This window comes from Felis catus, chromosome E3 (genome assembly GCF_018350175.1).
Source record: "Felis catus isolate Fca126 chromosome E3, F.catus_Fca126_mat1.0, whole genome shotgun sequence".
Lineage (NCBI taxonomy): Eukaryota > Metazoa > Chordata > Mammalia > Carnivora > Felidae > Felis > Felis catus.
This window is the reverse complement of record NC_058383.1, coordinates 31,296,516-31,321,026: the sequence shown is the minus strand read 5'-3', so window position 1 is coordinate 31,321,026 and position 24,511 is coordinate 31,296,516. Positions and strand designations below refer to the sequence as shown.

Genomic DNA, 24,511 nt, shown 5'->3' with positions numbered 1-24,511 from the left:
TCTCAAAAATAAATAAAAGGTAAAAAAAAATAATAATACAAAAATGAAAACCAAATCATCATCCAAGACTGTTTATTGAGCCCTTACTTAGTGCCAGGTACCGAACTACAACGGTGTCCCAAGTCAACAGTTTCCGTGGGTGCCTCCTTCCCCTCTGGGGGGACCACGCCCAGCTGACAGTCCCCAACGGTGGTGTCTTAAATATAATCTCACTTAATCTTCCCACTGACCCAGGTGCTAGGTGCTATCCTTAGTGTTTCTCTCTGACAAGTTAGAGAAATTTGACCGAAGCCCCGTGACCGGTAACCGGCAACTTGGCAGAATCTCCAATCAGGCGGTCTGGCTCCAGGGCAGGGAGACTCCACGCAGGAATGTTTCCTGCGGTTTGAAGTGGCTCCTGAGTTCAACTGAGAGCAAAGCTTGGGACAAAAAGAAATGAGTTAGAAGGTGAAGCAAACAAGCATGATGCAACTTTGCATTCTGTGTCCCGTGACACCTTGAATCATGCCAGAGTGTCGCCCTTCACACTTCATCGCAAGTATCGGTTCTGTGGCTGCCGGTGCCCCGGAGAGGAAGCTTCATGGAAGAGGGTTGTGATAAAATAGCAATGCATACCGTATCACAGGACGCAGCCGCTGCTTGGGGAACGTTGCCCGCCTCCGGTGGGTGGAGGTCAGGGAATCCACTAAACGTTCTACGATGCCCAGGGCAGCCCCTCAAACAGAATGATCTGGCCCCAGATTTCAGTAGTACAGAGGGTGAGAAACTGCTTTAGGATAAACATCCAGAAATGGGATGGCTGTGTTGTATGGTAAGCGTGTGTTTTAGTTTTTTAAAAAGGTTTTATTTTTATCTTATCTTACTTTAGAGAGAGAGAACGAGCACGCGAGAGCAAGGGAGAGGGGCAGAAGGAGAGGTGGACAGAATCTTAAGCAGACTCCACGCTCAGCACGGAGCCCGACGCAGGGCTCAATCCAGCGAGCCTGGTATCATGACCTGAACCGAAATCAAGGGTCAGACATTCAATCAAATGAGCCACCCAGGCGCCCCAGTTGTTATCATTTTTTTTAAAGTAATCTCTGCACCCAGGATGGGTCTCCAGCTTACAACCCTGAGATCAAGAGTCCGATGCTCTACCTACTGGGACAGTTCAGGTGCCCTGGGTTTGATTTTATAAGGAAGTACCACAGTGTTTTCCGGAATGGCTGCACAGTTTTGCATTCCCACTTGCAACGTAGAAGAGGTTTGTTGATGTAAGTCGCTCACCAGGGCTTGGTATCGCTGATATCTAGATCTGTATCTATATCTATATCTATACCTTTATCTTTAGCCATTCTAATACGTTTGTAATGATAGCTCACTGTGATTTTAATTTGCATTGCCCTAATGGCTCAGGATACCAAGTATCTTTCCATGTACTTATTGGCTTCTTTACTTAGGTGAAGTGTCTTTTCAAGTCTTTGCCCATTTTAAAATTGGGTTATATGGGTTTTTTTTTAAAGTTTTGTTTATTTATTATTTAGAAAAATTTTTGATGTTTATTTATTTTAGAGACAGACAGAGCACAATCTGGGGAGGGGCAGAGAGAGCTAGAGACAGAATCTGAAGCAGGCTGCAGGCTCTGAGCTGTCAGCACAGAGCCTGACGTGGGGCTCGAAACCGTGAACTGTATGGATCATGACCTGAGCCGAAGTTGGACACCCAACAGACTGAGCCACCCAGGTGCCCCTAATATTTGTTTATTTTTGAGAGAGAGAGAGAGAGCAAGCAGGGGAGGGGCAGACAGAGAGAGAGACACAGAATCTGAAGCAGGTTGCAGGGTCTGACTTGTCAGCACAGAGACCTATGCAGGGCTCAAACTCATGAACTGTGAGATCATGACCTGAGCCAAAGTCAGATGCTTAACCAAATGAGCCACCCATTTTGTATATGATGACAAAATTCTCTTCTAGTGCATATTTATTCTGTTAATGTGTCTCTCGCACAGCAAAAGTTTTAATCGAAATGAAGTCCAGTTTATCAATATTTCCTTTTATGGACTCATTCTTTTGGTGTGCAGTCTAAGATCTCCTTACCTAGCCTCAGGTCCCAAAGATTTTCTCCTATTTTTTTCCACCACAACTTTTGTAGATTTACATTTTACATTTAAATCTATGGTCCGCTTTGAATTTTTGTATCAGATGTGAGGTTTAGTTTGAGGTGTGTGTGTGTGTGTGTGTGTGTGTGTATGTGTGTGTATATATATATATATGGTATGGATATCCAGTTTTTTCAATGCAATTTATTAAAAAGACTGTCCTTTCAGGGCGCCTGGGTGGCTCAGTCGGTTAAGCATCCGACTTCAGCTCAGGTCGTGATCTCACGGTCTGTGAGTTCGAGCCCTGAGTTGGGCTCTGTGCTGTCAGTTCAGAGCCTGGAGCCTTCTTTGGATTCTGTCTCCCTCTCTTTCTGCCCCTCCCCACTCACGCTCTGTCTCTCAAAATATGAATAAATGTTAAAAAAATTTTTTTTAAAGACTGTCATTTCTCCACTGAATTTCTTTTAATCAAAAATCAATTGATTATATTTGTATGAATTTATTTCTGGATTCTCTATTCTGTTTCCTTAACATATGTGTTCACCTCTCCATGGTCTTAATTATCATGAGTCTTTTTTTTTTCTTTTTAATGTTTGTTTCTATTGAGAGAGAGGGAGAGACAGAGCATGAACTGGGGAAGTGCAGAGAAAGAGGGAGACACAGAATCCGAAGCAGCCTCCAGGCTCTGAACTGTCGGGACAGAGCCCAACACGGGGCTCAAACCCACGGATGGCGAGATCATGACCTGAACTGAAGTCAGACGTTTAACCGACTGAGCCACCCAGGCGCCCCTTAACTATTGTAAGTCTTAAAATTGGATGGCTTGAGTCTTCCATTTTTCTTTTTCTTTTCTTTTTTTTTCTTTTTCAAGATTGTTTTAGCTGTTCTAGTTCCTTTGCCTTTTCGTATAATTTTTTGGAATCAGCTTGTTTGTGTCTACCAGAAATTCCACTGAGAATTTGCTTGGAATTGCATTGCATGGATAGATCAATTTGGAGAGAACTGACATTTTTACTATGCAAGTCAATCACATACAGGGTATATCTCTTCATTTATTTAGGTCTTCGTTGATTTCTCTCATCATTGTTTGGTGTTTTTCAACACACATATCTGTATGTGTTCTGTTAGTTTTCTATGTGATTATTTCATTTTCTTTTCCTTTTTTTAAAGATTTTTTTTTTATGTAATCTCTACACCCAACATGGGGCTCGAACTTACAACCTAGAGATCGAGAGCTATATGCTCTTCCAGTAGAGCCAGCCAGGCACCCCAAATTATTTCATTTACTTGGTGGGGGGCTGTTGTAAGTGTATCATTTTTTGAATTTCAGTTTCCAGTTACATATTTTCAGTACGTAGAAGTATAATGGATTTTTGCGTGTTGACCCTGTATCCCATGCTAAACTCGGTTATTCGTTCTGAAATAAGGCTTTTTCGGTAGTTTTCTTGTTTTTTTTTCTGCAGGCAATCATGTCATGTGTGAATTGGGAGAGTTTCATTTCTTCCTGTCCAATGTATATTATGCCTGTTATTTATTTTTCTTGCCCTTCTTTTCTAAGGTACTTACATTATTATATTTGAAGTAACTTTCTCATAGATAGTGCATAATTGGGTCAATCTTCCCATTTTCTCAATTTCTGTCTTTAATTGATTTTTTTAGACCATTTACGTTTAATATAATTATTAACGTGTTTGGGTTTAAGTCTACCACTTTATTATTTGTTTCCTATGTGTTCCCTTTGGCTTTAACTCCTCTGTTTTCCCTTTTCAGCTTGGGTTAAACACTTTGCTAGTATTCAAAAAATAAATAAATAAATGGATGTCAAGATGACATTGCTCTAGGCGGCAATCAGGCAATCAAGCTAGTTGGGTTTAGGGTAACCATTTTTATCCATGTTCTGTGGGTTGTGGTCCCAATATCAGTTCATTCTTTCAAGCTTTGTAATGCTAGTCAGATCTGTCTCATATGTGTGCCACCAAATGGCCAGCATGGGATCTGGACAAGGCATTAGTCTGTCTTAATGTTCTCAAAGTCTCTTCAGCATAGAGAAGTTCAGGAAGTCATAAATGACTATATGGAGTCACTTTGCCTTTCTGTAATATCCTGGGTACTTTCTAGTCCTCTGAGGGCCCCCTTTTTGCTCTTAGAGCCCCAATCTGACAGTTATCCCACACTGCCATGTACTTCTTTGGCTGCACCCACATTCTGGCCCAAACAGTGAAAGCATTGGAGGGCTCCTCTCTGGTTTGCTAGTACTTAATCTTCTTTTCATCTCCATTTACGGCCGTTATTTACATTTCAGAGTCCTCAAGTAGCTACATTCCATCCAGTTTTATCGCAATAATCAGTGGGAGACACAAGAGTATCCTTACTCCATCTTACCTAGAAACCAGAGCCCTTCATGTAATTTTAGAGAACATCTTGAAGCACTTAAATCAGAACTGGTTATTATTCAAATCTTTAAAAAAATTTTTTTTAACGTGTATTCATTTTTGACACAGAGAGAGAGAGACAGACGGACAGAGAGTGAGCAGGGGAAGGGCAGAGAGAAGGAGACACAGAATCCAAAGCTGTCAGCCTTGACGCGGGTTCGAACTCACAAACCGTGAGATCATGACCTGAGCCGAAGTCAGACGCTTAACCGACTGATCCATCCAGACGCCCCAGGTTGTGAATTTTTAAAAATTGTGGTAAATTAAACATAATGTAAATTTACCATCTTAACCATTTCTCAGTGTACTGTTTAGTGGCATCGAGTACATTCACGTTGCTGTACAATTATTACCACTATCCATCTCCACACTCTTTTTTTCTTCCCACACTGATGCTCTGCACCCATTAAACGCTAACTCGCCATTCCTCCTTCCCCCAGCCCCTGGCAACCACCTTTCTACTTTCTGACTTTGAGGTTGACAACTCTAGGTGAGTCATATACGGGGAATCATACAGTATTTGTCTTTTTGTGACTGGCCTCTTTCACTTCGCATCACGTCCTCCAAGTTCGAATGTTGCAGCACGTGTCAGAATGTCCTTCCTTTTTAAGGCTGAGGGATATTTCAGTGCATGGATAGACCACATTGTGTTCATCCATTGCAGTCATACTGTTATTTAATTCTTACAACAGACCTCCCAAGAGACACGTGTCTGTAATGAACACAAAGTACGTCCTGCTCAGAGGACCTCAATGCCCTTCTCCTGAACCCTCACCGGCTAGCTACATCTGACTAGTCACTTGCGTTAGGAGTCCTGGACCCACCCCTGCAGCCAGGTCGACCAGCTGGCAGTGTAGTTTCTGGCTCTTCCTCTAATTTTCAGATGTGGATGAAACTCCACCATCCCCTGTGGCCAACACCTGTTGTAAAACCCCCACCTCTCGTCCTACAGGGGGTCCTGCCTGGTCTGTGCCCTGCTCACCTCCCTCTGCCCTTTTCCAGGTCCTCCAGCTCACCTGCCTCCTTCCTGACCTTGGGGGCATTGCTTTTGGCCTTCCCGTTCCCGGGAACACTCTCCCCAGGAGGCTTGCACAACTGCCTTCTCTCAATCTGGTGGGTCTCAAACTAAACATTACCTTTTATAGTCGTTTCCTCCGGGTTCTGTGACAAAGTACCTCAAAAGTGATTGCTTAAAACAACGGAAATTGATGGTCTTGCCATTCTCGAGGCCAGAAGTCCAAAATCAAGGTATTGGCAGGGCCAGGCTCTTTCTGAAGGCTCCGGGGGTGACTCTGTCCTTTCCTCTGCCAGCAATGCCTGGTGTTCCTTGGTTTGTGGACACATTAGTCCCATCTCTGCCTCTGTTTTCACATGGTCTCTTTCCTTTGTGTCTTTGTATCTGTCTCACCTTAGAAAGATGCCGGTTGCTGGATTTAGTGCCTACCCTCATCCAATATGACCTCATCTTAACTTGATCCTATCTGCATAGCCCCTATTTGCAGATAAGGTCACATTCACAGGTGCCAGAGGTTAGGACTTCCATGTATTTTGGGGGGACGCAGTTCAGCCCCTACCACCTGTTTATAACGGTTCCTCTGAGCACAAGTCCTGAAGAAACGTGTTCCTTAACTTTATATAGGGGGCTTGAACGGCCATGAAAAAGGTGCTCCCCAGATCCCCCACTGTGGGGAGCGGGGTTGAACGGTCTCAGCTGCTGCCAGTGGTTTATCCTTACAGGGATCCGTACCTGCCCTGGGTTAGTCTGGATACAGCATGGCCTTTCCTACTGGCAGATGCTTAGTTGGTAACACCACTACCTAGAGTCTCGTGGAATGCCTGATCCATGGGCGTGGAATCCCACACAACGTGGCATTCACCCAGAGGACTTGCTTCACAGTGAAGGAGGCCCAGGAGGGGGCCTGTGACCACCGGTCATATTATATTCTGTACCATCCAGAAGCAGCTGGTCGCCTACAGAGTTGGAAAGGCCACCTGAAGTCATGGCTGAAATGCCATGTTATATGCAGTCCTCTGCAAGATGGGCTGTCATCCTTCCAAATGCAGGAAATCGGAGACCTCCCGAGGGCGCTGTGTCCCTGACCGGAAGCATATGCGGGTGCAGGTACCAAGGGAGGGTGTTGCTCAGCATGAGTCACTGGGGGATTTTCTGTTTCCTGTCTCTGCCAGTCTGGGTGTTCTGCAGTGTGGTAGGTCCTGGTCCCCATAGGAAATGCACTGTCAACTGGGAATGCAGCAGAGGTCCGCACAAGCTGTGCCCAGTCACTCTGGACACCTGTGCCCAGACCAGTGGGGAGATGGGGAATCACCATCCTCCTGGGGGTGATTGGCCCGGTCCTTGAAAGAGGCACGGGTGCTTGTATGTGATGGGGGAAGGGAGGAATATGTGTGAAACCCAGGGCATCTAGTTGGGGGGCCTCCTGGCACTTCCCTGCCCCCCTGAAACTGAATGAACACGTGCAGTAAAGTGGGCCCGAGAAAGGTGTGATTCGCTAGGAGTTCACACCTCTTAGAAGCGAAGGTTTGGGCCACATCAGCAGGTGCAACCTCAAGACCAACTGCAGTGACAAAGGCCTTAGTGTGACTTTTTTTTTTTTTTAATTTTTTGAGAGAGAGAAGGTGGGAGGGTCAGAGGAAGAGAGAGAGAGAGAGGGAGAGAGAGAGAGAATCTCAAGCAAGCTCCACACTTAGAGTGGAGACTGATGCGGGGCTCTATCCCATGACCCTGAGATCATGACCTGAGCCTAAATCAGGACTCAGATGCTCAACCGCCTGAGCCACCCAGGCGCCCCAACAAAGGCCTTAGTTTGAACCATGAACTTCCCTCAGGGAGTAAGACCCATGGAAGTCATGGCGGGCTGCTCCCCAAACATACCCGAGAAGTCCAAGTGTCAGCCATGACAGTGACCTCAGGGATGTGCTCCAGCCAGGCCTGAGCCTGCTTCCAGCCAGGCCTGAGCACGGTAAACGCATTAGTGCCCTGGGCCCATTTCTACAAGACATGGGATTCCTCTGATGGCCAACTTTGGCTCAAGAACTCTCCAACAGGGGCACCTGGGTGGCTCAAGTTGGTTGAGCATCCGACTTCGGCTCAGGTCACGATCTCACGGTTCATGCATTTGCACCCTGCATTGGGCTTTGTGCTGATGGCTCAGAGCCTGGAGCCTGTGTCGGATTCTGTGTCTCTCCCTCTCTCTGCCCACCCCCACTCTCTCTCTCTCTCAAAAATGAATAAACCCTTATTTAAAAAAGAGAGACAGAGAGAGAGAAAGAGAACTCCCCATCAGACTGGCCAAACCTCTGTGGCCCTTGCATTTCAGGCAGGCTGAGGTCCTTCCTAACCTGACTGCCCTTCCCTCCCCTCTCCTGGTTCCTCCCCTTCCTCTGGCTTCCTCCCTTTATCCTTCACGAGCACGACCCCCCCCCCCCAGAACCTGTTATGGTCTAATTCCATCATGGCTACTGCTTCTGGGAAGACCCCCAGCTAACACTGAAATTTCTCTGCACCCCACCCCTGCCCCACTTTTTTTGGTCTCAGTAGCGTGCTTTTTCCTTGAAAGCACTTGCACGGTCGGATATGCTTCCTCAGATCGTCAATTCTGTTAGGGCAGGAGCTCGTCTACAAGGAACTCACTGTTCTAGCTGGTGCCCAGCACGGAGCCTAGCACATGGTGGGCAGGCGGTCCGTATCTGTCATATCTGTCGACTGGGAGGCTTTCCTCTGCCTCTCCAATCCCTCAGCGATGTGGACACCCCGGTCAGGATGTTCCGGGGCCTGGGGCTGTTGGTGTTTCAAGTGGGGACATAAAGTGTCACCGGGAGACGTCGGCGATTTGCAAAACGAGAAATCACCCTTCCCCCGCACCGTGAGTCTTAGACCTGCAAGCAGGCAGGACATTCTGGAAATCAGAGAAATCAGAGCGAAGCCACTTGGAAAAGTTCTAAAGAGTGGACAGGATGTGGCTCTTATGATAGCCCGGAGGGAAAGGAGGAGTTCAGACGCGCTCCTCTTCAAAGGGAATCTTCCCTGAGAAGGAGCAGCCTTGGCCCTGAATCAAATCAGCCTTTTCATGTCCACAAGCAACCAAGGCTTCTGAGTGATGTGCCCAGAGCTAAGTGAGGGGAAGAGAAGGAGGGAGGAGCGTCTTTGCATTGGAATCTTCTGGTGCAGGGCTGCTCAGCGGGGCTTCTGGGCTCTGCTTCCTCAGATCCTGGCTCTGAGCCGGGGGGTGGGGGGGTGGGGGGGTGGGGGGGTGGGGGGGGGTTTGGATCTCCTCCAGCTCCCCTCAGCGAAGGCCTGCTTCCCCCAGGCTCTGTTTCAGGTTGAAGAAGAAGTGAAACCGTCTGGAGTTTGGGGACGCTCTGGTAGGCCAATGGTTCTGGCTAAGTGTTTGCTGTTCCTTTGTGTTCTTTGGGATTTCTTTCGTTTTAGACTGCACTGACCTAGAAAGGGCTTGTTCAGCAAGAGCAGGTCTCCGGAAGCAGTTTTTAGTGGCAGTGAGGAGACCGCGCTGCGCGGTGGTTAATTCCATGGCTTTGGGGCTCTGTATCAGTCAGGAGAGGTGAGGTCATGTCGCAGTAACAAACACACCCAGATTTCACTCATGCCGTGTGTCTGTCTTAGCTGGGGCTGATGTAACAAAATATCATAGGTGAGGTGGCTTAAACAACAGACCTTTATTTCTCCCTGGAGGCTGGGGAATCCAAGATCACGGTGCCGATTGACTTGGCTTCTGGTGACAGCTCTGTTTCTGGCTTGTAGCTAGCCACCTTCTCACTGCGTCCTCCCGGGGTGTAAGATTGCTTGAGAGAACGTTCTCTGGTATCTCTTCTTCTAGGGGCACTAATCCCATCACGAGGGCCTCCTCCTAGAGACTTCATCTAAACTTAACCACTTCCCAAAGGCTCCCCCTCCAGATACCATCACCCTGGTGGCTAGAGATCCTACAAATACATTTTGGGCCCAGCGGGGCCTTGCCATTCTGTGTGGCAGAGGGAAGGGCATGTGATGAATCAAGCACAGCCTCTGTGTCTTCTGTTTACATTCCCTTAATCAAAGGAAGTTACACATGCACGTGTAACTTCAAACCGGGGTATGGGAAGTACAGTCTGGCCTTGTACTCAGAAGAAAGAAGTATATTGTGTAACAGCTCTAATGATCACCAGAGTGTGACAGTCTAGGTGTTGTTGTGAGGGTAGTTTTTTTTTTTTTTAAGTTTGTGTATTTATTTTTGGGAGAGAGAGACAGAGCACATGGGGAGGAGCAGAGAGAAAGGGAGACACAGAATCTGAAGCAGGCTCCAGCCTTTGAGCAGTCAGCACAGAGCCCCACGCGGGGCTTGAACCCACGAGCCGCGAGATCACGACCCGAGCGGGAAGTCAGATGCTTAATCGACTGAGCCACCCAGATGCCCTGCTGTGAAGGTGTTTTTAAGGTATGACTAACGTTTAAATCAGCACACTTTGAAGGAAGCAGATCACCCTCCATAATGTGGGTGGGCCTCATATAATCAGTTGAAGGCCTTAACCACAAGGACTGAAGTTTCCCAAGGAAAGAATGTGGCTTCAAGACTGCAACCTAGAAACTCTGCTTGGGTTTTCAGACTGCCTGGCTTGGCCTCTGGATTTTGGACTCAAGACTTTGAGTCTTCCGTGAATTTTCAGCCTGCTCGCCTGTCCTGTGGATTTCGGACTTGCCAACCCCCCCGAACTGTGTAAGCCAATTCCTTGAAATATCTATCTATCTCTCTTGGCTTTTCTTGGTTTCAAGCCTGCCAGTTCTTAGACTGGAATTTATACCAACACTGTTGATTCTCCTGGGTCTCTAGCTGGACAGCTGTAGATCTTAGAACTTAGAAGCCTCACTAATTGTAAGTCAATTTCTTATAATAAGTCTCTCTGTCTCTGTGTATATATTTATGTATATGTTTGTTTATACACCCCCCCCCCACACACACACATCCTGTTGGTGGTGTTTCTCTGGAGAACCCTAATTCAGGTTTAGATTTTTCTCTCAAGTGAAAAATCTACTAAAGTCCCTGGAAGAAATTGTGTACTTTTGGTTTGAAGTTGAGAGCTAAAGGTCAAGGGGCACCTGGGTGGCCCAGTCGGTTAAGCGTCAAACTTCGGCTCAAGTCATGATCTCATGGCTCGTGAGTTCGAGCCCCGCGTCGGGCTCTGTGCTGACAGGTCAGAGCCCGGAGCCTGCCTCGGATTCTGTGTCTCCCTCTCTCTCTGTCCCTCCCCTGCTCACGCTCTCTCCCCGCCTCTCTCTCAAAAATAAAGAAGTGTTAAAAAAAAAAAGAGCTAAAGTTCAAAGTGTTCTGCTGTGCAAACTTGATCATAGTTTAATAATATAGGGAGAAGAATCTTCTGGTTGGAGGGAGTTCTCCTTGCAGAGAGTGCTAATGGCTTTTCAAGTTTGAGGGAGCGTCTCTGCTTTTTCAGAGCTGTAAGGAAGCACAGAAGCTTGGGGCTGACTTGGGAGGTTGGTTTTCCTCCTGTTTTTTTTTTTTTTTTTCTGTATTTTCCTCCTGTGTAGAGTGAGGTCAGACCCAGCAGTCTTTTGGTGATGTTATCACATCAACAAACTCTATCGTGAAACTTTTAAAAATCCTTATTTTAAATGCTGGTCCACTAAGTCCCTACGTCACAGTCTTTGAGACCTGGGGGGAATCGTGGAGCTAATCTGGACTCATTTTTCTCAAATTGTGTTCCATGAAACATACATTCCTAAATGTTCATAGGTGGTCCTTGAAAAAAGGGATTCCGTGACCACGTAGGTTTGGTAAAGGCAGCGTGCACTCTCTCCCTTGTCGCAAATCCAAATGCTCTTCAATAAAGTTTGAAGTGCTTCTTAAACTTGGAAGTAGAGATATCAAGTAGTCATTTAGTAGATGGGTCTGGATTTCAGGGGCAAAGTTGTTGCATTTGTAGATTCGGAAGTTAACACATTTAAAACCATGGAAACAAGGGCACCTGGGTGGCTCGGTCGGTTAAGCATCCAGCTCTTGGTTTCGGCTCAGGTCATGATTTCACGGTTGGTGGGTTTCAGCCCTATATCGGACTCTGCTCTGATAACGTAGTGCCTGTTCGAGATTCTCTCTCTCCTCTCTCTCTCTCTCAAAAATAAATATTAAACATTTTAAACCTTAAAAAAAAAAACCCACTCACAGAGAAGCAGATGAGATGACCCTGGAGAGGGTTTGGCAGGAATAGGAGGCGTGAGGTCTGGAGGTGCTGCAGCTTTGTTGTGACCATGAGGTGAGGGCCCAAGAATTGAGGCAAGACCCAGAAGATGGCATTGCTGAACCAAGTGACAGAGAGAAACCAGATACTAAGACAAAACTCAAGCTACTAGAGCCGATTCTACCTCTGGATTTCTCAGCTGGATGCCGATAAATTCCTTTTTAAGTTTTTATGTGATTTTATGTGATTTCACTGTGTCCTGACTAGTATGACATCTCCCAACCTCTTTTGCACACTTATCTCTGTTTCCTCCTAGTCTCTGTTTCCCCACCTCCTTACCTGTCCTGCAGGTGGACCAACTGACCCCGAGATGTCAGAATTAACTAGTCACTCCCCTCCTGAGGAGCAAAGGAGAGGGCACGCCTTCCCCCAGTCTGTCTGTTGTCATTTCAGACATGAGTGGAGCGATCAGCTAAAAATCGGTTAATGTGGGTAAAGATTTTATTTTTAGTTTTAGATTGCTAGCCGCCAACCCAAACTGACTCTGGCGAACCCAAGCCGCAAGGGGAGTTTATTGGAAGGATCACAGGCATCCCCCCACAGGAAGACACTCCCCACAGTGGACACACTGCACAGCAGCCTTGGGGAAGCGGAGTGAGGGGGGGTGGTGCGCGTCCTGGGGAGTCTCAGCAGGTTTTCATCAAAACCCTTTCCGGGCTGACCCACCGCCTTGGTGCTCTCTCTGTTCAAGCTTGGAATGACTGGGAGAGAGAACATGTTCTAAGGACAAAGGTGTGATGCAAAATGAGCCTCTTGGCCCTGGTTCCCAGGAGCCCAGCCTGCACATCGGAGAAGCTTGGTGGCCCGCCAGGAAGGGTCTGCCAGATCTCTCTGCGGGTGGAGCTGTCCCTGGGCTTCTCGAAGCGAAGCCGAGAGGCTCGCAGGTGGTTAAGAACAACCTGTGCAGGCCTTCCCTGCTCAGTAGGAGCCCAGTGGGGGCTGGGAGATGCTTCCCTTGGTGCTTTTGGCTTTCAGGACTCACGGTGGCCCAGATGCTGCCCATCAGGGGTCTCTCTGACATCTTTAATCTTTATCCCTTTCCCCTTGGTCCAGGCTGTTCATGCCTTTTGCTCTACCTTCTTTCCTTTTCCAAAAGCCCCTCCTTCTACAGACTGAATGTTTGTGTCTCCCCTTTCCCCCTGCCCCCCATTCATGTTGAAACCTAATCATTAATGTGATGGTACTGGGAGGTGGGGTAAGTTTATTTATTTTGAGACAGAGAGAGAGTGGGGGACAGGCCGAGAGAGAGAGGGAGAGAGACAGAATTCCAAGCAGGCTCTGCACTGCCCAACATAGAGCCCGATGCGGGGCTGGAACTCACGAACTGTGAGATCATGACCTGAGCCGAAACCAAGAGTCAGATGCTTAATCGACTGAGCCACCCAGGCACCCCTGATTAGTGTCCATGTAAAAGAGACTCTAGAGAAATCTCTTTCTTCTTCCGTGCTAGAGGATTGTGGCCAGTTTAGCTTTTCCCTTAGATTTCCCTATTTCTGCCCGAATTCTGGGATTCTCCCTAGGTTCAGGAAGTGGGCTCTCACCAGGTACTGAATCTGTGAGAACTGCATTTCTGTTTTCCATAACAGAACTATATTCTGTAGTATTCTGTACAGAGTGGCCTGAATGAATTAAGACACCATCCTTTAAAAAAGCGATTCTTATTTAAAGAATGATTCTTTCAAAAGAATGATTCAAACAGTACCAACGATTTTTCAACGAAAGCGAAGTCTTTTTCCCAGCCTATACTTCCTGTCTCTTGCCAGTAATTGCGATCAGTTTTCTGGGTATCTTTCCAGACGTATCTTTTAACTCTATATACCTTCTGTATTTTACTCTGTCCACCTGCTGTCAGCAGAACGCATTACACACCTGATCGGTAACTTGGATTTTCCACTCAGTGATGTAGTGTTCATATCAGAACGCATCTAGCGCATTCTTTTGGACGGCTGCGTAGTATTCCACTGTGAGGCCCCCACCGACGGACAGGCTTTCGAGAATACGAATGACGTGGCAGCGAACATCCTTCTGCACCTGATGTCAGGCTCCTGAGCGAGCCCATCTGTCACAAACAACAGTGCCTTCCTTCCCCAGAGTTATCACAGCTTTGGTCGCCCCGAGGCATCACCCACATTGACTGCTTCCCTTTCTCCCCACTCGTTGAAGACTTACCATATGACTTCCGCCCATGGAAATCCTCAGAGGACACCGGTGACCTCGTGCCTTGGTGTGTCAGCTCCGGCTTTTCTGTAGGATTTGACCTCACTGCCCGTCCCATTCTGAAAGTCTCCTTGCTTGGCTCCTACGGTGGATGATCTTTGTCCTCCTAGCTTCTCTGTGTGTGCTGTTCCTGTGACCTTCGTCTGCCTTATTGTCTGGCGGGAGCTGGATGGAATGGAACCTTCTGGGTCAGTCCTTGGCCCACCCAGGCATCACATGTGTTTACCTCACTGCCTGGACCCCACAGGAATATGGGGTTTTGATCAGTATCTGAATTCACGCTCTCTTTTAGGCTCCAACCCTTCATTAAAAAAAAAAAAAAGAGTTGTTCTTAATTCCTGCATTTTATGTTATCACTCTTTTATTTATCTTAATTTTTTTAATGTTTATTTATTTTTGAGAGAAAGAGACAGAGTGCAAGATGGGGAGGGGCAGAGAGAGAGGGAAACACAGAATCTGAAGCGGGCACCAGGCTCCAAGCTGTCAGCGCAGAGCCCGATGTGGGGCTCGAACTCAAGAACTGTGAGATCATGACCTGAGCCGACATGGGAGGCTTAACCGACTGAGCCAACCAGGCGCCCCTATTATCACTCTTTTAATATTTATTATGTACCATTTAAAAAAATATGAAAAGGTGTTAAGAATAACAAAGAATAAGGGTACCTGGGTGGCTCAGTCGGTTAAGCATCTGACTCTTGGTTTCAGCTCAGGTCAGGATCTCACGGTTTTATGGGTTCGAGCTCCACATGGGGTGTGGGGGGGTACACTTCGCTGGCCACTTGGAGCCTGCTTGGGATTCTCTCTCTTGTTCCCTCTCTCTCTGCCCCTTCCCCACTCGCTCTGTCTCTGTCTCTCTCAAAATAAACACATTAAAAAAAAAAAAGAATAACAAATAATACAACAAAAGAATTCCACAGCAGCTATCAATGTATCCACCACTCGGCTTATTAAAAATGTGAGTCTCTTTTGTATCCTCCTTGTACCCCAGAGATAATTACTGTACTGGATCTGGAGTTTGTCATTTTCTTGCATTTTAATCGAGTCCTGAATTTCTGGCTGACCTCTCCAGATATCTCTCCATGGGTATCCTACTCAGTATGGCTAAAAGCAAATGCAAATGCATTTAGATTAAGAGGAAAATGCGCCCTATCTATCATCGATCTTCAGAAACCCTTCCAGAAAGATCTATATCAGCGGTCCATCAAACGACACGGCAGCAGGCCTGTTTGCAACCTCTCTGGTACATCACCGCGTTGACTCTTTCTGGATGCTGGGACTGTGGATAACTTTTCTGTCTGCTCATTTGCATTTCCTAAGTTTTCGACAGCGTTGTGCGGGCTACGTTACCGCTACGGCTCGCGTTACTCCTGATACCCCAAACTTTTCTTCCCCTCAACCCTCTTCCCAACTTCGCTTTTAGCCTAGACGTCCCTGTTTCTGTTGGAATTCTGGAATTCTTCACGGGTCGGAAATGTGGTAGCCGAGCTTGACTCCTTTTTCCCTTTTTCACAGGCCATCAGCTTTTAGTACGCTCCGTGGTTGAGTGGATTTCTATTCCCCCCAGCCCGCAGTTAGATTTTAAGTTCTTAAGGGGCACAGACCTCATCTCATCTATCTCCCTGGGGCCGATCACACAGCACAGCTCTTCAACAGATGGGCCCAAAACGGTTTTCAAACCTTTCTGCCTGACGCCTCAGGCTTGCCTGCGTCTTGCAACTGTCACCTGGCTTATTTATAGACATTTCCTCTATAAATAAGCAGTTTCTGTTTCAGGTCTGGTTTGTCCTTGGTACTTCCACTCTACCTCTTGCCCCACCCCTAGGTCTCAAACTTAGACTCCGGAATTGGAGCTGGTATTCAAATCCTTCACCACGGTACGGGGAGATAGCCCTCGCAAGAACTAAGTCATCGTGGTGAAGTTCTTTTTCACCCTAGCTGCCGTCGTTAACGTTTGCTGCGGACTTCTTGACGAGATTTTACTTGTCCTTCCATGCTGTTCGTTCTGAGGTTTGCTTCTTTCTTTTTGCGATCCAGTTCCGGATGGCTCAGCCGTGCTTCCAAAATGAATATTTTGACAGGTTGCTTAATGTTTGCAAACCTTGTCACCTTCGATGTCTTAATACCCCTCCCTCACCATGTCAGCGATATTGCAGCGCAAGTAAGTAGTTCCGCTTAAACAATGAATTCATTCGTGTCAAGGAGTTTCTCTACGTCGGCTCTTTACTCAAAGAATAAACGTTACAGGAAAGATGGTGAGATCTTCTGAATCAAAAAGTGCAAGGAAACAAGGCGAGCGTTTAACTGCCAAGCGGAGCCAAGTAATTATTCAGAAGTGAACTCAGTTTTATTAGGCACTGTTAGCAACAGAGGTTTTACCGACTCTTCTAATTAAGTGTTATTTAGAATCTACAAATCCCTGCTGATGAATTAGGGGGATTGGAGGACAGATCACCTTTGCTTGATGTGGATATCCCGTTGTCAGTTCATTATCTCTCTGATATTGTTTTAATGCAGTGAAAGGAACAAATACAATTCTCTGGACCTGTCTGGGCCTGAGCTTGACAGTTTCTTTGACGGTTTTCGTGTTGATGTTCGTGCTAAGGAAGATGAGGTCTGAACCATCAAAGGACGCATTTAAAAACACAGGTTGGTTTGATGGTCCCTCTTTGAAATCTATTTCCAAGAGCTGGCTATTGTGAGTTTCAGTTCCTCGTCCTTTTTTCATGTTATTTCATTTGGTTAGAGTCCTTTTGAGTGTGTTAGAGGACAGTTATGTTAAACGAACTTTTGGCGTTTTCGGTGTTTGTATCTTCCCTGGCGGTACCCTACAATGTCAGCCTTCCCCCAGATTCTTCCCTTGGTAATTACTCTTTTGACGTACTAAGGTTTTCTTGGCAACCATCCAGCTCTTTGCCCAAAGTTCGCACCTTGACTGGATGTGCAGAAACTGCTAGCCAGGTTGACGACCATCAGGAAAAATGTATTTGGCAAGATCCCTGGCCATATTTTTAATACAAATGTTAAGTGCTATTTGCTTGGGTGAACATTTTGCTGCCCAAACGATGCTAGAAATGAATAATAACCAGTTGTCGTTAGATTGTTTGAGGAGTCATTTCAAAGATTATTATCTTTATTAGGCGGTAGAGAAGCGGCCTCAGAGAAATGAATGCTCTACTTAAGGGCTTTTTAAGAAAAAAATATTTCTGTAGCACCTTTGTCTGTGATCTGATCCCCAAACACTTTGCAGCCATTGGCTTATTTGCTTATGTACTTATTTTCCGTCCATAACCCATAAAGCACTCACCTCATTTGCTTCCTAGTGCAGTGAAGAGAGTTGGATGGCTGTTTTACATAATTTATTCATTTTTTATTTTCCCCCCTCCCCCCCTTCCCGCCGGGGTCTGAGAGACAGGTGGGGAGTGACTTTAAGTAGAACATTTTGGGAGATGGAGTTATTCTGTGGCAGCTTGGAGAAGTAGTGAAACTTGCCTTCACAGGCATATAAATGGGGACATAATAGAAACTCCTACCTTACGTGATCATGAAAGATTCATGATAAAATTCATGATAAAAAAATTTGATATGCTACCAAGTGCTCTGTAAGAGAAGCATCTTTACTTTGAATTCTGAAGTGTGGCCCAAAGGCTGGGTTTGGTGTGCTAGAACATATGGTAATTTGTCACCTTCCATGTGTCAAGTTTTGTTGTTGTTTTAAAGAGACCAATCCCCTAGATTTGCATGTGACACCTCTGGAATTTTTTAAACTCTTTTAGAAATTATTTATTTATTAAAAACGGTTTTAATGTTTACTTATTGTTGAGGGAGAGAGAGAGAGGGAGGGGGGGAGGAAGAGAGAGAGAGGCGGGGACGGGGGGAGGGGGAGGGGGGGAGAGAGGACATGAGCGGGCGAGGGGCAGAGAGATAGGGGGAGACACAGAATCGGAAGCAGGCTCCAGGCTCTGAGCTGTCAGCCCAGAGCCCGACGCGGGGCTCGAACCCACCAACCGTAAGATCATAGCCTGAGCCGAATTTGGACACTCAACCGACTCAGCCACCTGGCGCCCCCCCCCCCCCCCCTTGTAAAAAATATCTCTTGATTTCTAAACGTGGGCCAACAGAACATGTAAGCAAACACTTGAAAACACTGTGTGGCCTAAACAGACTCTGTCTCCAAACCCACTGTGGCCCGTCGGTTCGTGACTTCTGGTGCAAACATACTCACTTGTTTTGTAGATCTGTCTGCATTGCTTTGAGCCCTAATGTGTGTTGCTGAGACTGTCGTGACCCACCTGTCAACCACCTGGGGAGTTCAGGTTAACGGTTCTGTTTCCGCATCACCAGGATCGGCTCTCCGGAACGAGGCAGAGGCTGACCAACGCGAGAGCCGTGAGAGCAGGACTGGAGCGAAAGTACTCCTCTCGAGGGGCCTGGAGTACACGGTCGAAGAATGTACCTGTGAAGACTGTGTCAAGAACAAATCCACGGTCGATTCTGACCATTCCTTTCCGCTCCCGGCTATGGAGGAAGGTGCAACCATTCTCGTCACCACGAAAACAAATGACTACTGCAATAGCCTGGTAGCTAGTGTCACAGAGATGGAAAGATCCATTTTTACCAGATAATTGACCATGTCGCCTGGTATCGAGCTGCTTTGAGCATCTTTTGTCAGAAGGCAGAAGGGCGATGTATCCCATCTCTTTAGGATGATTGTATGTGTCAGTTGCCGATAGAGCTTTTTGGGTCCTGTAATTCCAGCCAATCGTTATGTTGGCTATACTTCCCTACTTCATTGTTGGGAGCCTAACTGCGTAAATTTCCTTGGTTTCATGATTAAATTCTTGACTCACTGAAAAAAAGCCCTGCAGTGTGTAAATCGCATAGTCACACGTTTCTCTGGTAGCCACCTTCTCTCCTAGACCTGCACGCATACATTTAAGGCCAGATTGGAATTTTCTCTTTATTATTAAAGGGAAGCAAGGTTGTTCTACGTACTCCTGTAGGTAGGAGGAGCCTAGAGTCAACCACAATAATTTAGTGCGCGAGGCAGGAGTGCAAGCTTCCTGACCTTGTAAGCTTCCAGCTTAATGGAGACATCAGGCATTATTATAATTGTATAAATAAACGTGGAACTGCAAACTGTGACAAGCGTATAGTAGGTATCACTTTCAGAACCCGAATGCAGGTAGTAATAATTATAACTAAAACCTAGCCTAATGTGCCAGGAATGTTCTATATGCTTTACCTGTACTAACTCACTTAATGCATACAGCAAATCACAAAGTATGTGGATGATTATTATCTCCACGTTATAGATGATGGCAAAGACGTTTTACAGATGTTAAGTCAGAGCAACTTAACATAACCAGTAAATGGCAGAGCCAGGATTTAAACCCAGGCATCCTGATCTTTTTCTCTTTTCTCTTCATATCAGTTGAAGTCCATTCGAATTCCCCGAAATCTTTTTGGGCTACAACTTTAGTCATTACTGGGGAGCGTTCCTCTCCCGGGGTTGTATAAAGGTCCTGGGGTGCTATGGGAAGGTTATGCAACAGGTGATGCCTTGTGGTAATGTTGACTTTGATCATTAAGATGCTCACTGGTACACCGAGCATAGATCTCTTGGGGCATTGTGACTTTTGTGTCAGGTTTGGGATATGGGCTTCCATTTGGGGCCCATAATGGTTCCATTCTAGGCTCTTGAGGGCTACGGGAGACAATACAGTACAGTGGTTAAGGCATTGGCTCTCGGAGCCAGACTGCCTGGGTTTGAATCCTGGCTCTGTTGCTAGAAGTTATAAATGTTGGGTGACTGTGAGAAAGTGACTTACACACTTGTGCCTCAGTTTCCCCATCTGTAAAATGGGAATAATAGTATCTCCTTATAAGATTGTCTTAAGGATTGAATGAAAACACACTGACACACCCAGTTGTATACACACGTGTACATATATTTTTTCCATGAAGGTTATCTGGTTCATAATATTTTGAGTCAGTTATGCTGCTGTAATGATTAGTCCCTTTGAGTTGCAGTATCTCTGAGAGCAGGCATACGTTCCCTTTTAATATACAGAACATGGCTCCTAGCTTCTCACAGACCCTTTTCCTTCTCCCCTCCCCCCCAGTACAATCTCTTCAATAAGTCGTTTTTCAAGGCCAAGAAGAGTTGTAGACTTTAAGCTTTTGATTCTTGGTCTTTGAGGACCAGGCTTAAATCTCGGAAAAGAGGAAATCACAGTATTTAAAGGGGGTGAGTGGAGAGTGGAGGCAGAACACATAAAGCACAAACTGCAACGTCAATGACTTACCCTGCGTCAAGTGCTAAGGAGAAAAGGCACAGAGTGCTACGAGGGGGTCTAACAAGTTAGGCTCACAACAGCTCCATGAAGCAGGTGTGCATTGCCCTACTGAAGGTTCCAGAGGCAGGTGGACCTAATTAGGGGTGGGGGTGTGCAGGGGGTAGATCTAGACAGACTCTTCAGAATAACAAGTTTATTTATTTTGAGAGAGAGAGAGAGAGAGAGAACGAGAGAGAGGGAGCAGGGGAGGGGCACAGAGAGAGGGAGAAGAGAGAGAGAATCCCAAGCAGGGAGCCCGGCACAGGGCTCAATCTCACAAATCATGTGACAGTGCCCTGAGCCGAAATTCAAGTTGGGTGCTTCACCGACTCAGCCACCCAGGTGCCCTTCTTTTTCCTTTAAATTTTTATTTAAATTCTAGGTAGTTAACATACAGTGCAATATTGGTTATCAGTAGAATTCAGTGATTCATCACTTACAAACAACTCAGTGCTCATCATACGTGCCCTCCATAATACCCAGCCCCCACCCACTTCTCTCCCATCAACCCTCAGTTTGTTCTCTATCCTTAACAGTCTCCTATGGCTTATTTCCCTCTCTCCTCTTGTCTGGTGGGTTTTTTTTTTTTTTTTTTTCATCTTTATGTTCTCTCAGTCCCTACACATAGCCATATTTTGCATGTTTGTAATCATGGCATACAGACTAATTTGCGTGGGCTTTTTCTTACTTAATGTATTATCATTGGCTTTTCTCTGGGTTTCCGACTTTATAATTAGCATTTTCAACTACTCCAAGAGATTCCTTGTGAAGTGGGCCATGATCTGCTTAGCTCTTCTGTAGTTGGGCTTTGGTGCTTTCCCCTCTTCCGCTATCATATTATTACTTTTTTAAGTTTATTTGTTTATTTTTGAGAGAGACAGAGAGTGTGAACAGGGGAAGGAGGGAGGGAGAGAGGGGGAGAGAGAGAGAGAGAGAGAGAGAGAGAGAGAGAGAGAGAGAATCCCAAGCAGGCTCTGCAATGTCAGTGCAGATCCCGAAACGGGGCTTGAACTTATGCAACTGTGAGATCATGACCTGATCTGAAACCAAGAGTCGGATGCTTACCGGACTGAGCCACCCAGGTGCCCCCCACTATCATAAATAATGCTGCCCGACAACCTTCTCCAAAGAGCCCTTGACCTCTGTTGAACCGAAAAGATCAATTCCTAGGGGCCAGAGGTTTTGTGTTGAGAGGCAGTGTAGTAGGAAGACCAGCCGGCTGTGCATCACACAGAACTGGGCTGGAATTCCGGCTCCATTTTCCTGTGGGGTCTGGTCCCTCAATTCAGTGTTCTTAACTGTGGGTCAAGATTTATCAGCGGATCAATCAACGGTCTCAGTCAGCATGAAAGAAAGGAAGGAAGGAAGGAAGGAAGGAAGGAAGGAAGGAAGGGAAAGAAAGAAAGAGAAAGAAAGAAAGAGAAAGAAAGAAAGAAAGAAAGAAAGAAAGAAAGAAAGAAAGAAAGAAAGAAAGAAAGAAAAAGAAAAACAGGAGAGAATACACTACCTACAGAACTTTGTTAAAACGTCTCCTTTAACCACGCATGCGTGTACTGGGTTGTGACGTAAAACACATTGTTACTCCCAGTTGAGGGCAGGACAAAGAGGAAAAATGCCCTTTTAGCCTTTCTGGGTCCTTTCTCCCCAATCTGTAAAATGGGCAGTAACCTGGGCTTTATATTACGCGCACGTGTTGGCACATCATTCATCCTCCTTCATCTCCAATGCCACCACCGTAGCCCCAGGCGTATAATTTCTCGCTGGGCAACTGACTGAAATGGCTCCCTGACCAGCTGCCTTCTTTCCAGCCTGTTCCACTAAAACTCATTCTCAATCCGGGAAGAGAGATCGTCTTAGCACCTAATTCAGATCGTGTCACTCTTCTGCTTCAATTCTTGCAATCCTTCTAGTTCCCTTACCTACGTAAGAGCTACACAGAACACAGAAGAGTCCAGGCCCCTCAGCACGGCCCTCAGGGCCCTCCACCCGGTTCTCCTATCTCCTCTCTTTGAACACTCTCTTCTCACTCACCCTCTGGCTCCAGTCAACCCGTCAAGTCAGGGCCGTGGCGTTTGCCGTTCCTTCTGGAACATTTTTCCTGCGCCATCTTCCCCGACCGTCTCCCAGCCATCATCCCGGTCTGGGCTCAAAGGTCGTCTCCTTAGAGGCGCCCTCCAGAACCGTCCGCCTCCCCCGTTCCCACGCTTTGGCCCATTCCCCTTTTTTATTTCCCTTCTCAGCTCCTATTACTCTCTGGAAACGTGTTGGCCCATTTCTCGTGGCCTGGCCACGGTCTCCCGACGGGGCTGTGGACCCAGGAGGAAAGCGTGGCTCTCGCACCACCGCGTGGCCCTGCGGGCGCCTCTGACCCGCCCCGGCCCCCGCCGCACCACCGCCCCGCCGGCTCCCCTGTTTACCTTCCGGGTCGGTGGGCGGGTCGGCGGCGGCGGCGCTCCACTTCCGGGGCGGGGCGGGCGGGCGGGGCGGCGCGCTGTCTCCCGGCCTGTCTGGAGCCCGGCGGCGGCAGTGGCGGCAGCGGCGGCAGCGCGGCGCAGGCACCGGCCCGGGAGCAGCACCATGAGCGGTGAGTGGCGGCCTCGCCGCTGTCACCCGGCCGGGCCGCCCCGGCTCCCGCCGCTCCAGCTGCACACTCCGGCCCCCGAGCCCCCGCGTCCCGCCCGCCCGCCGGCCGACCCCCGTCCCGTCGCTCGCAGACCCCTGTGTACGCCCGGGGGCTGGACCCTGCTTGGTCACCTGCACTTCTCTGGCGACCCGAGCCCAGGCACTCCCAGCCCCCAGCCTCCCGTCCACCACTTAGCCCGCTCCTGGACACCTGTCTCCAGACCTGCAGTCTCTCCCAGCGCTCCGACCCCCGTGCCCAGTCACCACTCTCCCCGTCCTCAGTCCCCCGGGTCTCAGTCCCTCCTAACTCCTGGACGCCCCCAGTCCCAGCTTCAGCTCCAGGGCCCTCTGCTCCCTCACCATTCCCGCTTCCCAGGCCCCGTCTGTGCGGTCCCTCCAGTCTCCAGGCAGGCAGGGAGGGTGTCGTCTCCAGACACTCTTAGCTTGCTGGCTCCTGAGCCCCGAGCCCCCCTGGCTGTCGGTCCCCAGAGGACTGTGAGTGCTCCAGCCTCTTTGTCTTCCCCGCGCCTCCCATTCCCTTGCGCCCTGTCCCCCGGTGCTTTGCTGTCCCAGTCCCCAGTGGTTCCCAGTTACTTGCTCAGTTTCCCTACTGGCCCTTGCTTCTTACATTTTGGTTGTTGTTGTTATTATTATTATTATTATTATTATTATTATTATTATTATTTGTTTCATACTCCCGCCCCTTTCACTTCTTTTCCTAGCTCCTTTGAGGTCTCCTTGGCCCTGTCCTGCACCCCCTTCCCTTCTGGTTCCACACCGAACCCATCTGGGGACCAACGCGTCGCAGGTCCCAGCCCACCCCCCTCCCGCCCGCAGGGAGGGGTGTGGTTTTGGTGGGGAGGCCGGGAGTGGGAGGGAGGTGGGTGTGGACAGCTCCTCCTCGGTGTTTCTGAAGTTTAGTCCCTAGACTTGGACGCGTGTTCTCAGCCCTTCTCTGAAGCGGTCTGTTGGTGTTTTGGTGCTAAGTCATTCCTGGGTGGTGGTGGACGTTCAGAGTGACTCCGGGAAGCCTCTCTGCCCGCCCTGACTGGGATCTGCATTTTCTTAGGAGGATCCGCCTACCCTCTCCCTGTCTGTTTTCCTCTGAGCTGTGGGATTGCCTCTGAAGTGTCCCTGCATCCCCCCCCCCCCCCCCCCGCCCGTAGCCCTAGCCTTTCACCCAGGCATTTCTGGAGTTTGGGGGGTGGGGGCAAAGAGGTGAGGATGTGTCTCTCTTAGTTTTTAACCTTTGAGTTATCTCCATGGGTCACTTTTTTTTTTTTTTTTTTTTTACAAGACATGCGCCTTTTGTTTTGCCTTTCAGAGCAAGATGTGTGAAATTGTTGGTCCTGGTGAGGGAGCTGGGAAGGGGGGTTTCCTGGGAGATAGACCAGCTTCTGTTGTCAGAGCAAATGATTTTTGGCCTAATTAAAGTTTCTGGCCCCTGAATGTCAGTGATCCTGCAGCAAAGATGTGATGAGCTGGTTTCCACCCAGGAGATAATACACCCTGGTGTAAGTGTGGGTCCTGGATGGAGCTAGACAGCCTGAGTTCAAATCCTG

At 47.7% G+C, this 24,511-nt stretch overlaps 2 protein-coding genes and 1 long non-coding RNA gene across 10 annotated transcripts in view; 2 read left to right on the top strand and 1 right to left on the bottom strand.

The window, feature by feature from the left end:
* Positions 1 to 18,848, top strand: part of TNFRSF17 (TNF receptor superfamily member 17) — a 32,125-nt gene extending 13,277 nt beyond the window's left edge. The window contains exons 1-4 of one of the 3 annotated variants that reach the window (XM_045047836.1): positions 6,479 to 6,631; positions 8,838 to 8,892; positions 16,507 to 16,638; positions 18,334 to 18,848. In XM_045047836.1, coding sequence (XP_044903771.1) covers positions 6,524 to 6,631; positions 8,838 to 8,892; positions 16,507 to 16,638; positions 18,334 to 18,614 — 576 coding nt within the window. In that variant the 5' untranslated portion in view covers positions 6,479 to 6,523 and the 3' untranslated portion in view covers positions 18,615 to 18,848. Of the gene's footprint in view, positions 1 to 6,478; positions 6,632 to 8,837; positions 8,893 to 15,845; positions 16,151 to 16,506; positions 16,639 to 18,333 lie in introns of those variants that run through there. The other 2 variants (XM_006942320.3, XM_019820946.2) reach the window with 2 other exon arrangements.
* LOC109495285 lies at positions 56 to 18,412 on the bottom strand. The gene is made up of 3 exons (XR_002150617.2): positions 18,282 to 18,412; positions 13,945 to 14,293; positions 56 to 419 (listed from the first exon to the last, which is right to left on the bottom strand). It is a non-coding gene; the product is annotated as an uncharacterized LOC109495285 (long non-coding RNA).
* A 3,967-nt stretch (positions 18,849 to 22,815) lies between the features above and the next one.
* The window catches only part of SNX29 (sorting nexin 29), a 499,225-nt gene continuing 497,529 nt past the window's right edge, over positions 22,816 to 24,511 (top strand). For all 6 annotated transcript variants that reach the window (XM_045048367.1, XM_045048365.1, XM_045048366.1 and 3 more), the window contains exon 1: positions 22,816 to 22,911. In XM_045048367.1, coding sequence (XP_044904302.1) covers positions 22,905 to 22,911 — 7 coding nt within the window. In that variant the 5' untranslated portion in view covers positions 22,816 to 22,904. The remainder of the gene's footprint in view (positions 22,912 to 24,511) is intronic.